At 38.2% G+C, this 17,040-nt stretch overlaps 2 protein-coding genes across 46 annotated transcripts in view; one reads left to right on the forward strand and one right to left on the reverse strand.

The window, feature by feature from the left end:
• LOC147026244 (uncharacterized) overlaps positions 1-17,040 on the forward strand; it is an 80,617-nt gene that overhangs the window by 27,967 nt on the left and 35,610 nt on the right. For 8 of the 45 annotated variants that reach the window (XR_015058193.1, XR_015058192.1, XR_015058189.1 and 5 more), the window contains exons 2-3: positions 7,442-7,538; positions 10,221-10,288. The exons of 1 other annotated variant lie outside the window; for it this stretch is intronic. Coding sequence is in view for 1 of the 44 variants with exons in the window: in XM_085881472.1 (XP_085737598.1) it covers positions 7,442-7,538; positions 10,221-10,288 (165 nt within the window). In the remaining 43 variants the exon portion in view is untranslated. 36 more of the 45 variants (XR_015058218.1, XR_015058219.1, XR_015058202.1 and 33 more) reach the window with 20 other exon arrangements.
• The window catches only part of LOC147026245 (uncharacterized), a 165,889-nt gene that overhangs the window by 4,657 nt on the left and 144,192 nt on the right, over positions 1-17,040 (reverse strand). The window lies entirely within an intron of this gene.

Consider the following 17,040-nt stretch of genomic DNA (forward strand, 5'->3'; position numbering starts at 1 on the left):
CCCCTTTCCCCTGCGCTGATATAGTACAAAAGCCCCGTTCCCACCCCACTCCAAACGTCGTGCCAACGAAACCCGCCAAGGAGCATGGGTCGGGCACACCCTTGTGGCCACATCTGTGGCCCGTCCCCCAACGCGCCACGAGGACGCGGGTAGCCCCCCCCCCCCCCACGGTCTCGCGGACCTGGCCGCTCCTCCAGGTCACGCGCACATATTGGCCTCCAGGCCTGTCTGCCCCCTTGTCTATGAGGGTGGCTTATTTCCTTTGCTTTTGAGTAAATGTGTGTTGGCGCCGTCTGTAAGTAAAACTGTATAAGTGTTGCCGTGTGTACGCGTATTCGGTATTAACTCTGCGTCATTGTTTCTTTTGTTTTAACTGCTATATGTGCATTTTGACTGTTTGGCTGTATATGTGTGCTTTCCGTGTGTCGCGTCATAAATGTGCATTGTGTGAACTGTTTTCCGTTTCGCCGTCTTTTTCTTTATTGACCCTCCATCCTGCTTCACGTAAAGGGTTCGTAGTGGGCTTAATACACCCGGTCATTAATCTGAACCGTCCAGGTTGGCGATAACACCGCTCGGTTATCCCGATAGCATGGAGCAGACCGCCCAAGCAGCCCGTGTCCGGAGTCGACCTGCGGCGAGGTGCGATCGCCCAGTCGACCATTCGCGCAGGTACTTAGGTAGATCGAATTTGGCGAGCGACCCTATCCTGCGCGGGTGGGCAATTGGCATGATCGTGGTGAGGTTAAACCCCCACCCGTGACTAGCTCCCGGCGTTGGTCCGAGAGGGTCACGACTGAATTGTCCGTCCAGTGGACGACGTGCCGCAATTCGAGTCACGTGGCCGTTCGCACGCCAGCGGGCGCGAATTCGAAACAATATAATAAACACCTCCAGTACGTCATATAAAATAAACACCCATATAATATATAATAAACACCTCCAGTATGTAATATAAAATAAACACCCATATAATATATAATAAACACCTCCAGTATGTAATATAAAATAAACACCCATATATCATAAACACCTACAGTATGTCATATAAAATAAACACCCATGAAATCTCAAATAAACACCTGTGTAATATAAAATAAACACCCACATAATATATAATAAACACCTCCAGTATGTCATACAAAATAAATACCCATATAATATATAATAAACACCTCCAGTACGCCATATAAAATAAACACCCATATAATATATAATAAACACCTACAGTATGTCATAAAATAAGACCTATATAATATATAATAAACACCTACATTATGTAAAATAAAATAAACACCCATATAATATATAATAAACACCTACATTATGTAAAATAAAATAAACACCCATATAATATATAATAAACACCTACATTATGTAAAATAAAATAAACACCCATATAATATATAATAAACACCTACATTATGTAAAATAAAATATAATAAACACCTACAGTATGTAATATAAAATAAACACCCATATAATATATAATAAACACCTACAGTATGTCATAAAATAAGACCCATATAATATATAATAAACACCTACATTATGTAAAATAAAATAAACACCCATATAATATATAATAAACACCTCTTCTTCTTCTTCTTTCGGCTGCTCCCGTTAGGGGTCGCCACAGCGGATCATCCGTATGATCCGCATAGTGATTTGGCACAGGTTTTACGCCGGATGCCCTTCCTGACGCAACCCTGGTCGCCTCTTACGACACAGGGATATGGCATACCTATTTTAACCGGGGTATACACCGGCCCAGTACACTGGTACTCATTTCGCCAACCTCGGAAGGATGACAGGCTGAGTTAACCCCCTGGTGTATTAATTCAGTGGCTCAACGGGGCTTGAACTCAGGACCTTTTGGATCCCAAGCCGCTGCCCTAACCACTGCGCCAACACACCAGGCTATATAATAAACACCTACATTATGTAAAATAAAATAAACACCCAGAAATATATAAACACCTACAGTATGTAATATAAAATAAACACCCATATAATATATAATAAACACCTACATTATGTAAAATAAAATATAATAAACACCTACAGTATGTAATATAAAATAAACACCCATATAATATATAATAAACACCTACATTATGTAATATATAATAAACACCTGGAGTATGTAATATAAAATAAACACCCATATAATGTATAATAAACACCTACAGTATGTAATATAAAATAAACACCCATATAATATATAATAAACACCTACATTATGTAATATATAATAAACACCTGGAGTATGTAATATAAAATAAACACCCATATAATGTATAATAAACACCTACAGTATGTAATATAAAATAAACACCCAGATAATATAGAATAAACACCTACAGTATGTAACATTAAATGAACACCTAGAGTATGTAATATAAAATAAACACCCATATAATGTATAATAAACACCTACAGTATGTAATATAAAATAAACACCCAGATAATATAGAATAAACACCTACAGTATGTAACATTAAATGAACACCTAGAGTATGTAATATAAAATAAACACCCATATAATGTATAATAAACACCTACAGTATGTAATATAAAATAAACACCCATATAATATATAATAAACACCTACAGTATGTAATACAATACAAGCACCCATATAATATATAATAAACACCTACACTCCTACAGTATGTAATACAATGTAAACACCTAAGTAATCCATACAAATAAAAGTGTATGTGTGTGTGTGTGTGTGTGTGTGTGTGTGTGTGTGTGTGTGTGTGTGTGTGTGTGTGTGTGTGTGTGTGTGTCCTCCATAACTCCAAAACTATAAAAACCTAACAGCTGAAACTTTGCATGCATATTAACAAAGCTCCAAGGAAGTGCAAGAGTGAAAATTGGGTGTTTGGGTTCATTAAAGCACCCCTTTTTAAGATAATTAATGGCCTTATGTAATTATATCCTTCATCAGGCAATCACCAACCACCTCGCTGTCTGGAGTGTTAAGGCATTTCCTGGGTAACCCCGCTTGGGCCTGAAGCAGCCATGTTTTTTGACCTGCTCAACCTCACCCTGACTTGGAACAGGCCACAACTTGGAACAAGCTGTTCATCACAGCACTGAATCGCTGGGTACATTGCAATGCTTATAAATGCCTGGAGATGTCAGCGTTCATTGTTTTATTTCATTTCCGCATATGCGTTCACCACAAGTATCTCTTAAACTAAAAATAATTTCAAAATTTAAGCTCCAGAATCGAAGTTACAAGCAGTTCCGAATCCAAGAAAAGTGTTAATTTGTCTAATTCGGACACATGTGACATTCCAGGTGTCTCCGGGAAGTGTATGTTTAATATGACGGTTCGGTCATTGCCAATTGCGTGCCAAGGGAGCCGTTTCATATTGACCGCTTCATTGGAGTGCTTGCTTGAATACTTAAGCCACTTGGAGAGCACTCTCAAAGCTGCTTGGTTGTTTGTTTCGGGAAAAAGTACACATGCTTTCAATCTCACAACAATTAGACGTACGTTTCCACCTTTGTTGGGTCCCGCAGTGCCATGCGGTGGGTGCCTCAGGAGGCGTCTCATCCACTGAAAATGTGCAAGGATCGATTTGTGCGATCTCCATTTGTAATCTACCTCTCAATTCGACATCGATGAATATTAAAAAAAAACACACAAGAAGGTCTATCTGACCAGCATATTAAAAAAAAAAACAAGAAGGTATATACAGAATTGTGCAACGACCCTGAAAACAGCATCCTGGTTGCCATGGCAACCATTTAGATGACGAACGTATGTCACGACACACCGTCTACACAGTCTGTACCTATGTACCGAATATGAAACGTGAAAGTTGAAAACTTTGGGAGTTAGAGTACGGACGGACGGACAGACGGACAGATGACCGGTGTCACATAATACGCCCAGATATATATATATATATATATATATATATATATATATATATATATATATATATATATATATATATATATATATATATATATATCGGGCGAAAATAATAAGGTCTGTCTGACCAGGTGTTCACCATGTTTGTTCGACCTGTGAAGGCAAAGAGTTGAGATCGACATTTTGTATTCTGTGGCTTGATACATTTTAAAATTGAATTTCACCAATTACTCACTTTAAATCCTCTTTCAAAGAACGCTGTTTCAAGGTAAATCTTTGTGTTGGTCGTTTTAATTTACTTGATGCATGTGTACATTTGCATGTGTGTATGCACATAAACTGTATGACCACAATGGCATTTGGCACTGGTGTGTGTTATTGGTTATTGGTTGAAATCTCCATTTACAGGTTTCATAAAGTGGAATGGAGCCCTTCCAGGTCTCAAAGTATCCACCTTTGTATGAGTATGTATGTGTGTGTGCTTGTGTGTTGTTGTTGTTGTTGGTTGTTATCTCCATATAGGCGTTTCAGAAAGTGGAACAGAGCCCTTCCAGGTCTCAAAGTAGCCACCTCCATATGAGTGTGTGTTTGTGTATGTGTGTGCAAGTTGCTGTTGTCTGCTAGTTCCACATGGGGGTGGGTTTCAGGAGGTGAAACATAGACCTACCACGTGTCAAAGTATCCACCTCCATGTGCGTGCGTGTGTGTTTGTGTTTGTGTGTGTGTTATATACATCTTTTTTTTTGTATACCTTGTCGAGGCTCGTGTGAGAGCTAATACACAACGCATAGCAAGGGGGGCATGAGATAAGAGGGGCGGGAGTGGGAGGGACAAAACAGTGGGGAACAGAGACATTAGATCTGTGGAAGGGAGAGGGATGGAACGGGGAACATGGGGAATACAAGATGGACATTACAGGGACTTTCAGGAAAGAAAGCAGGGAATTTGAAGGAGGTGGGCTTGGGTGGATTATCGGGGGTAGAAAAGATCGAGGATTTGGATGGGCGATGATAAGAGGTGGTGGTGAACAGCTGTTTTGAAGGCCTGGAGAGAAGAATGGGATTGAAGAGAGTGTGGGAGTTTATTTCAAAGGCGGGAAAAAAGAGGAATGAAAGAGTGAAGGTGAGCAGCGATTCGTGATTTTGGTAGTTTTACGAGAAGGGTGGTTGTTGGTGGACCTTGAGCACCCTACAGAAATATGGTGGGGACAAATCGCAGAGAGAGCAAGGGGGGGCGAGGCTGGAGAACCAACATATATATATATATATATATATATATATATATATATATATATATATATATATATATATATATATATATATATATATATATATATATATATATATATATATATATATATATATATATATATATGAGTTTCAAAGAGTGTAATAGAGTTCTCCCAGGTCTCAAAGTGTGTGTGTGTGTGTCTGTGTGTGTGTGTGTGTGTGTGTGTGTGTGTGTGTGTGTGTGTGTGTGTGTGGGTCTGTGTGTGTGTGTGTGTGTGTGTGTGTGTGTGTGTGTGTTGTTGTTGTTTGGTATCTTCATAAGTGAGTTTCAGAATGTGGAATCGAGTCGTCCCAGGGTTGCCTCAAACTATCCAACTTCATTTTAGTAAGGGTCATGATTCATGGACCAAGCTGTGAAGGTTTCTGTTCTCAAAGATTTGTGCTGAGGGCTCTCTTCAGGATTGTCACTGAGCCCCAGACAGCTTCCAACTGTAGTTTGTTTGTAATAATATTCCCAGGGATGGTTTTTAATATCTGCGTGAGGTTCTTTGTCATCATTCCAGTAGCTGCAACTATCACTGGTACAACTTTAGCATTCTTCAGCTTCCAGGATATTTTCACTTCATTCTTGAGTTCTTGGTATTTGGTCATTTTCTTGATTTCTGCATTCTTTAGTCCAAAATCACTGGTATTAACACCTCACTTAGCAATGCCTTCTTCTCTCTTTTTTTTTCAACCTAAGTATGATATCTGGTAGGAATGCTTTGTTTTCGATGTTCACACTTGATGGGATCATTAGGGCATACATGAACTGCACTTCCATGTTTTCAGTCCATGCTTTTGGTTCATATTCCCACAAATTTTCTGGAACTGGGAAGTCAAAGTTTTTGCAGATGAGCCAGCAGATTACTTTACAAGCTCTGTTCTGTCGTTGTGTGCTCTGCTGTTCTGACATGAGATTTTCTTTTATTTGTGTTCGGTCATTAAGCATAACATATCACTCTGTTTGCTTACGCCACCTCCACCCCACACCTATCCCTTTTTTTTCCTCTCTTCCCCCCCCCCCACTCTCTCTGTCTGTCCCCTCATCGCCCCCCACCATTCCCCCCTCCGAATAAAATGCAGCACTCTCCTCCAAAACCTGTGTGTCTTTCTCACTCCCCCTCCCTCCTGCAATGAATAGTAATGTTTGGTGAGGTGCCGCTCTCACCACCTCCCCTCTATCTCTCCTCTCCTCTCCATAGCAACGTTTCGTGAGGTGTTGCTCTCCCCACCTCCACCCCCCTTTCTCGCTCTTCTTCTCTTGTGAGCTTCCCCTTCTTCACCCACTCTTCGCTTCCCCTCCCTCCACTCCCTGCCCCACCCTTCCCTCCATCTTCTATGCCTCCCCTACCCCTCTCTTTCCTTTTCTCTTACTCCACCCCCTCCCCTTCACACCACCATCAGCGAAGAGACGGGTTGTATTTGATGGTATATAATAAACACCCATATGACATAAAATATACACCTATGTACCATGATGTACTTTACCTAGCGATGTGTTGATACATCACCGAAAGCACAAAATTCTGAACAAGGTCCAAAACTTTGACATCATTAATATTTTGTGTTATTTCGAATTTTGTTTTTCATTTCAACTTATTTTTCGTTTTATAAAACAAACAGCATGGTATTTCACAAATCACTGTCTATTGAGAACCACAAACAAGCTGAAAAGATCCATAAAAACCACATGATGCTTTTGATGCATTGCTGGAAAGGGGTTCGGTAGCTTGATGACGGTGAGAAGATATGCACATGTTGTTGTGTGTATTTGACTACAGTGCAGTTCGATTCTCTATTGTTCTACCCGATTGGGAAATTCATTGTTTGTTTGTAAGTGTACGCTATTTGCAAGATTCATCGTTTGCAATCATCAATTTATTTTAAAATAACCTCTCGTCACCTGACACAATTTCCACAGTTATCCCACTTTGTATTATATAATTCACTGTTTTACACGTACAAAGCAACAATGAATTTCGTACATGTTTTATGTCATTGTGATGTTTGCCTGTTGAAATGCTTATGCCGTTTACCGATGTGGTTGCCAAATTTAATTAACCCTGAATAAATGTTCAGATTTACAGCTTAAAACATTGCTTTCTGCAACTTTAGACAACAGAGATATTACATGTACTGATGCCAATGATTGTCTGACGTTTATAGAGTGTCTGGCAGAATAATCTAGAGGTATACACATTCTCCTCTGATCTGTCTTGGCCTGGTTCGATTCTGGACCCAGCTCTAAACTGTCACCCTGGTGTTTCACATACAGGGTGGTACATCGATGTGTTCACCCTCGATCAGGTGGATATTAAGCTGGAGTACCTGTCTGCCAGCAATGGATGTTGGTGGATGTTAAAAATCCTACGGTATCCTTTTTGAAAAGTAGGTGAGTTATCTCCAATACTTTACAAATTACAATTTCCTGTGACCTTCAGTCAAACATCAAGCCTGTATAATCGGTTTAGGAACGACAATGACCAAAACTCTTATCCGGCCAACCCCCCCCCCCACCCCCGACAACGTGGGAATAGTTGGAGCCATTAAAAAAAACATCAGCAGAATTAATATTCTGACATTTATATATCAGATCTAAAGATTGTCAAATTTGCATCGCTGTATACTACTACTATAACAATGACTACTAGGTCTTCTTCAACATTCCTAATTCATGGCATTTTCTTGGATGGTCAGCCAGGGAAAGTTTTTGACCCAAGTCTTTCATGGAGGGGATGGCCAGACCTGACGTTTGACAGGAGCTGATTTGGGCAGGAATTTGTAACTTGTTCAAGGTCCCGGTGATAATAACTGACCTACTATTTGAAAAAGACACTGTGGGATCTTTAACGTCCACCAACTAATTCCCAGCAGACAGGACACCCCGCTTATCATCCATCCAAGGGACGGTGCACTTTGTGATACAACACCCAAACTGTGAAAGATCAATCCAACAGTTTATAACTGGGTCGGGAATCAAACCCAGACTAAATAGACCAAAGTCAAGTGCACAATCCCGGTACCATCCTGCCGCACTATGATACAGCTACAGTCGAGACGAATATTTCAGCATCATACAGTTAACTGTTCATGAGTTACCATGTTGACAGGTGAACAAACAGATGGACAGACAACATGCTCAAGGGACGGACTTCTCCATCAAGAGGTCCCACTAAAAATGCTGATTACTGATTGGTTGAAACGTAAACTTCTGGAATACCTGTTCCCTGCTGCGAGGTTCTTCTTGAAGAATATTCTTCCATTTACATTGTGAATAAACTTTAAAAAAAAAATACATCCTTCTTTTGATCTCCAAAACAACTCCTTGAAGGAAATATCCGAATTACATTTCACCCTGGAATCTGATACAATATTTAAATTTCGAACAAACAATCCACAAACTTTTTACAATCGTTATGTTCATATTGAAAGTTATCTTTCCCATGACAAGTGATGTTTAAGAAAAGGTACAAAGTCATCTTTGCACAATATGGATTAACCAATGTTCTTGCCTTTGAGCATTCTTGCCTGGTTTCTGGTGTCGATCCAGCTATAAACTGTCATCATGGTGTTTAGCATGCATGGTGATTCATCAATGTGTGCACCATCAATCGGATGTACGTTAAACCCCCCCATCTGGGAGCACTGGACGTTGTTGGATGTTAAGAATCTCACAATGTGTTGGTTTGCAGTGTGTGTGTGTGTGTGTGTGTGTGTGTGTGTGTGTGTGTGTGTGTGTGTGTGTGTGTGTGTGTGTGTGTGTGTGTGTGTGTGTGTGTGTGTGTCTTTGCAACTGAAGAAGGTCATTATCATGTCACATGCAAACGACTTGGTCAATTTGTTCAAAGTGCAGAAGTTGCTGCTCAAAGAGCAACCACACACTCAGATGGCAAGCAGTGCAATATGGTGTCGAGGAACCTCCAAGAATACCATATCACTTGCTTCCTGCAGTCCAGGTGGGAATTTCGCACTTAGCTAGGATGCCGGCAATAACTTGCCTCCTCTTTGCAACAGATACCGTGGAATCTTTAACATTCACCAACCAATGCTGGCAGACGGGGCACCAAGTTTAATGTCCATCCGAGGAACAGCACCCACATTGATGACTCGCTCGACATGTGAAACACTAGGGTGACATTTTATATCTGGGTCAAGATTCAAACCCAGGCTGGACAGCTCAGAGGTGAGAGGGCATTCCTCGAGGCTATCTCTCCAGACCCTTTGAAGAGTAGGTGAGTCATCATCAGCATGCTGAACAAATGACAAATTCCTGCCCGAATGTGTGGGGTCACTGCATCAGCGGAACAGCCTCACCTCAGTGATGATGCAACCAATGGGCTGGATTCAAAAATGAATCGCAGTCCAATATGCATTGCATAACAACCAACTTCTCACATAGCACCATTTTAACTGCCTTGAGCAGATGGCTCACATTTTCGTGATACTGAGAGAAAGTTGTAGCAATAATTACCTTCATCTTCAAAGGTGGATGGAGGTTGTTTTCACCCCTGTCTGTTTTTTCTGTGAGCAGGATATCTCAAAAAGTTATGGACAAATTCGGACAAAATTTGCTGGACATGTTGGGTGTGTGAAAAGGGCGAATTGATTAGATTTTGATAAAGATCTGAATCAGGATACTGTAATTTTCAAGTGATTCTTCACCATTGAGACAGAGGGCCAAAAATGATAGATAGCTTGATATCTCAAAAAGTTGTGGACGGATTATAACAAAACTTGGGGGATGAGTTGGGTAGTTGACAAGAACAAGCCGATTAGATTGTGGTTAAGGTCCGGATGCAGATCCGGCCTATCAGTGGATACAAACCACAACCTGTTCAGTGCAGCGATGGGATGCGCTCTACCGAGTGCAGTTCTCGTTTCCCAAGAGTTCATGTTCGCAGCTCAGTTCTGGGTCTATATTAATCAAGCATGCCATGAGCAGTGTCCTATATAAATTGGCCGATCATACATAATCATACGAGATATCATTTGAGAAGTCTATTTCTTTGTTTGTGGTTTTTTTTGTTTATTTGTTTGACTTCTATGCACTCCAGAGCCACTGGACAGACTACATTGAAAACTGATGGATGTACTCGTCATGTGCATGGGGACGTTTCAGAGGGTAAAAAAAAATCATACTCCTCGACCCCAATTCCATGTAAATGTGTATTGTATAGCGCCACCTGGTGGAATCCCCATTTTACAAGTCCGAATAAAATATGCCTTAGATGCCATAAAAGTGGGGGAATGAAGCCGTCCGTTGCTAGTAAGGGACATTTTCATCATGACTTCTCTTTGAAGAGGTGGCAGAAGATCATGTATCGATATGTCATGGCACCCATTTTATTTGGTGGCATCTTATTGTGGACATGAGGCACGAATTATCTTTTTTCGTGGAATAATTAAATAACTGGATGTGAAAACTGATTATTGGCAATCTAGGGGCTGTTAGCAAGTAACTAACAGACATGAGATACTTCGACAGGGCAACATCCAATATGACATATTACCTATTCTGGAGTCCAGACTCTAGAGGTACCCTTTGTCGATGGATAGGTCCATTGATGGGACACATCTCATCAAGCATGGATCTTTGTCGAATACATGTAATCTGAATAAGCCACCTGGTTTGCAAGTATGATGTGCATTACGATCACAGTTGTGTATTACTTCTGACAACTATGGAAAGCAGTTGAGTGGAACACACCACTCCTTTTTCCACACACCTCCATTCTCTTGTCTCTCACTTCTTCCTCCTGCATGTGGAATCAGCTCTCTGTGCCTGCTGATGCATTACCTTTTCACTTTGAGTTGTTTAGCTTCTCCACCCGGTATTGACGTCTGCATTTCTGATGATTCTGATGTCCCATACTCTATTACAGAATGCCAGTGCTGCCGCAACAGTTGATTGGCAAGGATTATACAGGGTGGTTTGCCATTGCCTTCCGAGCAGTAGTTACAGCAGGAATTTGAAATTTGTTCAGGGTGCCGGCGATTGCTCTTCGACTCTTCATAAAAGGACACCATAAGATCTTTAACATCCACCAAGTAATGGTGGCAGATGGGATGCCAATTTAACATTCATCCAAGGGACGGCACACACTTCGATGAACCACCCTGGCTGTGAAACACTGAGATGAGTTTATCGCTGGGTGTCTCTCAAACCCAAGCTAGACAGCTTAGAAGCGAGTGTGTATTACCTCTCAGCCATCCTGCCAATCCGACATCTGCATACAGAGAAAAACTATTTAAAAAAAACACAAATTTTACTTGTGCTCATGCATGCACTACACATATATATACATATATACATATATACATATATATATATATATATATATATATATATATATATATATATATATATATATATATATATATATATACTAGTACGTGGCAGTATGTGCAAAAAAAAATATATATATGTATATATATTTATATATATATATATATATATATATATATATATATATATATATATATATATATATATATATATATATACATTTCAAGCCGCGTGCCAGAAACAACCACACAGGCCATTCCTTCACTTTCGCGTGGCCGTACGTGCATGGCCGTACATGCAAACCCCCCAAAAATAAACAAAAAAAAAAACCATAAAAAGAACTTTCAAACAACTACACAGGCCGTTCCTTCGCTCTCGTAAATGACGACTGGATTGGGGCATTGTGTTTATCTATAAATGCGCATAAGAAATCGAGAAATTATTAGAATACACGAAGTCATCACTATCCGGAAGTCTGTATGTTGTAACCTGTAATGGAGAACGCGGCTGAGGATCTCTTCCCCAATGGCCATGCCTACGCAGCAACATATCCTGGGAATTGGTAACTAAATGGTGCATCGGCCATGCCTACGCAGCAACGTGTCCTGTCATTGGTTGGTAAATAAATGGCCATAACTTGGGAAGCACTTGTCTGATTAATAGCAAACCTTGAAAAGGCACATCCTCAGGTCCCCAGTAATATACCTGGCAAGTTTCAACTGCAGGGTGCCCCACAGAAAACCAGGAAATTTGAGATTTTGAGATTTATTTTGCCGTATTTTACCATATGGGCTGTTTCACAATGAGGGTACCAAGTTTGTCTCACAACCACGAAAAATTCAAATTCAATATTTTTGTATTTTATTTCTCCAAATCCAACATTGTTAATTACAATACTTAAATCCAAATTTTTGGAGCATCTGAATGAATATCTCTTATTAAAAATAATACCCCAAGGATGTTAGGAGAGTATTTTTTAAACTACAACAGTCATTAATACAATTCAACTATAACCACAAAATAACAACACTATCAAACTTCAGTGGTTTCCATATGTTCCACAAGTATTGTTCCATTACTGGAATTATGATTCAGTAGACAACTGAAGTATATTTGTAGAAATATCAATAAAAGACCGAACTAAGTTTCAAATATCCAGAAAAAAAGATATGTTTTAATTACCACTGTCACTAATAGCACTGCATATGATGGAATTTAGCACAAAATTTTAAAACGACATGTACTTTTCTACATATTCTGAAATAATTACTAATTTATCTCTGAAAATAAACTTTACCACCACAATGAAAAATATGAAGAAAAGCACATATTTCTTCCGGAGAGGACATAATTTTTTGACATGAAGCAATACATTCTGTACAAGATATAACTGCAAAGTAATACATTTATCAGGGTTGTAACAAGATAAATTGCGTAAATGTAAATACCTTTTACTGATAATATTGGATATTCATGACCATGTCAACCTTACAAAACATCAAAATTTATAGCCAGCAAGTAGTTTCCTTCTAACTCGTGGCAGTTTAGGTGTTTCCGGAGAGGACACATTTTTGACGGACACATGTAAGGCAATCAGTGCAGGCTATGCAAATAGAAGGTTATTGGTTACACTCAAACTTTGTAGAATAATATCAGTGCAGGTATATACACACTTGGTAAAACACAATAAACTTTTAAAAAGACCCTTTATTTATATTAAAAAAAAATTCTTCTACAATATGCATTTCCAGAGAGGACATTTTTTGACGGACAAACGGTGGGGCATATTTATTGAGGGTGAAATAAATATTCATAGTCTGAAATGAATAATATGCTGTGGACAAAGTACAGAAGAGGTATTAAATTGATACAAAAACAAATAAACGTCCCAATTTCTGCTTGTATTTGTTTATACACTGAAAGCAGTGTACCTGGAGAAAATGAGACAGCTATTTGTCAAAAAAAAAATGGCAATTTTTATGCCATTCTGCCAAAAATTGACATTTTTTGTCAAATAAAAAGTGGTCCAAGTTGTGCCATCACTAGTACCAACTACTGGCCTTAATGACAGATACTGCAGCCTCTCATTTAGCTATTTAGCATGCAAGGGCACAAAATACCAGAAATGACCATGACTGTGAAACAGCCCATATCAATAAACTAACATGTGAATTTTCTAACCGTTTTTTTATTTTATTTCAGAATGCAGCAGTTATCAAATTTGTATCTTTGTTTTACACTACATCTAAGTTTGCTTTTGTTTTGTTTCAAATAAACTACCAAATTTCCTGGTTTTCTGTGGGGCACCCAGTAGATCGGACCAATGGTTGTCGAGAAACAGCGGTTACGGACACAGACACAGACATTGCTAGAAATATATATATATATATATATATATATATATATATATATATATATATATATATATATATATATATATATATATATGAATCTGGGCCTTTTGGAGATATGCAGAGGTGACAAAGTGGTTTACATAAGGTGGTGCGACGACCCAAAGCATGTATGGTCTTTCAGTCAGTCATGCATACCAGATAAAGGTCGCGCTGAATCATTATGTCCCAACACCTGTCAGACCCTTCGTTCGGGGGGGGGGGGGTGTTATTTCTGTGCCGCCTGAGGCTGAGAGAATGACACGAGTGCTTTGGCTCATGCGGAGCATAGAATGCATTGAGAGAAGCAAATACAGCAATTATTGTCGTCAGCGTAAATATTTAAAAGTTCGGAGGAAAATAAATTTGGAATCACACCAGGACAAAGTCAGTACGTCATTTAAATTGATGCGTTTTTAATTTCGCACTTACTCGTATAATGTTTTCATCATCATTCTGGAGCTTTAATCGGTGTTTGTACGGAAAAACAAATAAAAAAAACCTTGGACTTCCGCTTTGAATGGCTCAGGTCAGTCACGTGATGTTTCCGCAGATTTTCTTTTGCATTTGTTACGTGTTCATAATTCGATGGACCTGGAGAGGAGGTGGGGCGGGGCGTTCTTGAAGGGGGCGGGGTTATACAAAGATAAACAAATAATGTCGACGTAGGAGTTGGCCATTCGGCCCATCGTGCCTGCAGAACATCAAGACCAGACAAATTTATATGAAATTAAAAAAACAAAATGCAAAATTTATCTCCCGAGGAAGGGGGTATGGACGAAAGCGGTTCTTGCGTGAGAAATACACATCAGCCACACAGCACCGCTTGACGAGACCCCATGAGACGACACACCGCACCGGTGTACACAATCCCCCATGATCCTTCCGCCTCTCAGCTTCTCTACCCCAAATCTCAGCGCCTGATTTGCGATGCGTCCAATGCAGTGAATTACTGCGCACTAAACGCGGGCGGGGTGCTCTCTCTCACTCGTTATTTCTCCGCAGAAGCGGCAACGATGTCTCGATTAACTCAGCCGATTTAATGCGCCCTAAATAATCAGCTGTAATTCATAGCGAGATTGTAAACCATGACTCCTGTCCGACGTCGGTCGGTACAAGAGGGAGAAAATAACAAAAACATTTTTAAAGCCTCAGATTTTTAACTTTACTTACTGGTTTTTGCACGTGAGGTTTTCTTATTGTTAATCTAGTTTATTTCCAATCAGAATTTTGAAGCTACCGTACATAAACGTGAAAAGTATATATATATATATATATATATATATATATATATATATATATATATATATATATATATATATATATATATATATATATATATATATACATACATATACAGGGGGCTGCAAAAGTAGGTATACAGTAATGAAAAACAAAAGGTGCGCACAAAACGTATTTTATTGATTATACAAGCATATCAATAATAACATAACAATAATAAACATATCAATAATAAACATATTAATCCCTCAAATTAAATGAATTATAGTATTAAATAAATCCTAGCACCACTATTATAATACTGGTATAATCCTCACTGGATACCTACTTTTGCAGATATATATGTACATATATATATATATATATATATATATATATATATATATTATTATCATGGGTGTGTTGACAGGCTCCTGCACATCTGAGATCCGACGTGGGTGTGCGATCCTATGTATCACCATATTTGTTTGTGTATATATATATATATATTATATATATATATATATATATATATATATATATATATATATATATATATATATATTATATATATATATACACAAATATTTGGAACTACACAACATCAATGTGGATGTAAACAAATATGGCATAAAAGTGACCCACCATTATGTCGTGTTTGTGTATATATATATATATATATATATATATATATATATATATATATATATATATATATATATATATATATATATATATATATATATATATATATATATATATATATATATATATATATATATATATATATATATATATATATATATATATATATATATATATATATATATATATATATATATATATATATATATATATATATATATATATATATATATACATATATATATATATATATATATACATATATATATATATATATATATATACATACATATATATATATACATATATATATATATATATACATACATATATATATACATACATATATATATATATACATACATATATATATATATATATATATATATATATACATATATATATATATATATATATACATATATATATATATATATATATCTTTTAAGAGAGCCGTTGAAGTGAAACGTGTGAACCACCTGTTGCCCATAGAGCAGTCGTACTCGAAGATAGCAAACAGTATAACCTGGTGTGTAGGAATGTCCAAGAAAATCAGATCACTTGCAACCCGTCGACCAGGTGGGAATTTGGAATTTGTTCAGGGTGCCCAGGATAACTCCCCTATTGTTCGTGAATGACACCATGGGATTCTTAAACATCCACCGACCAATGCATGCAGGTTAATGACAATCCAAGGGACTGCACCCACATTGATACACCACCCTGCCTGTGAAAAACCAGGCTGACAGTTTATACATTGGTCGAGATGAAATTGCATTGAAAAAAAATCACAAATTTATCTACAATATGTTGCAGCATCTCCTTTTAAAGTAGTTCCAAATGAAAATTCTTAAAGTTACACATTAGGAACGTAAATTTGTATATTAGTAGTTGCTCAGTAGGTAAAGCTCAGGTCTTTGACTCAAGTTGCCAGATTTTTACCTGTGACAGGTCTCACGTCTACAAGAGCTCCATGTTGTTGTTCTTGTTCTTGTTGGGGGTCGATTTTTGAAATGTGCACCAATTGATCGGACAGGACTACACCCACAACTGTCGCTCGACTCCACTCGCCATTGCACCCAGACAAAATAATATGGCCACCATCTTGGTTTTCTCATGGGCTGGAGACAACAGGCCTGCAGGCCTCTGCTGATTATATTTATACACAGTCCAGGTTTGTTGCATCAGATTTCCATTGGCTTTGCTTTGGTCAAGTGTTAATCACAATGAGGGACCCTGAAAAATACAATCATACGTCGAATAAACATTATTAGTAAGATTTAATCAAGCCCATATGCACCTCCCGAAAAAAAAACATAGCGTTTACATAAT

This window comes from Eptatretus burgeri, chromosome 5, assembly GCF_056783735.1.
Source record: "Eptatretus burgeri isolate ZD-2024b chromosome 5, Ebu_testis_v1, whole genome shotgun sequence".
Taxonomy (NCBI): domain Eukaryota; kingdom Metazoa; phylum Chordata; class Myxini; order Myxiniformes; family Myxinidae; genus Eptatretus; species Eptatretus burgeri.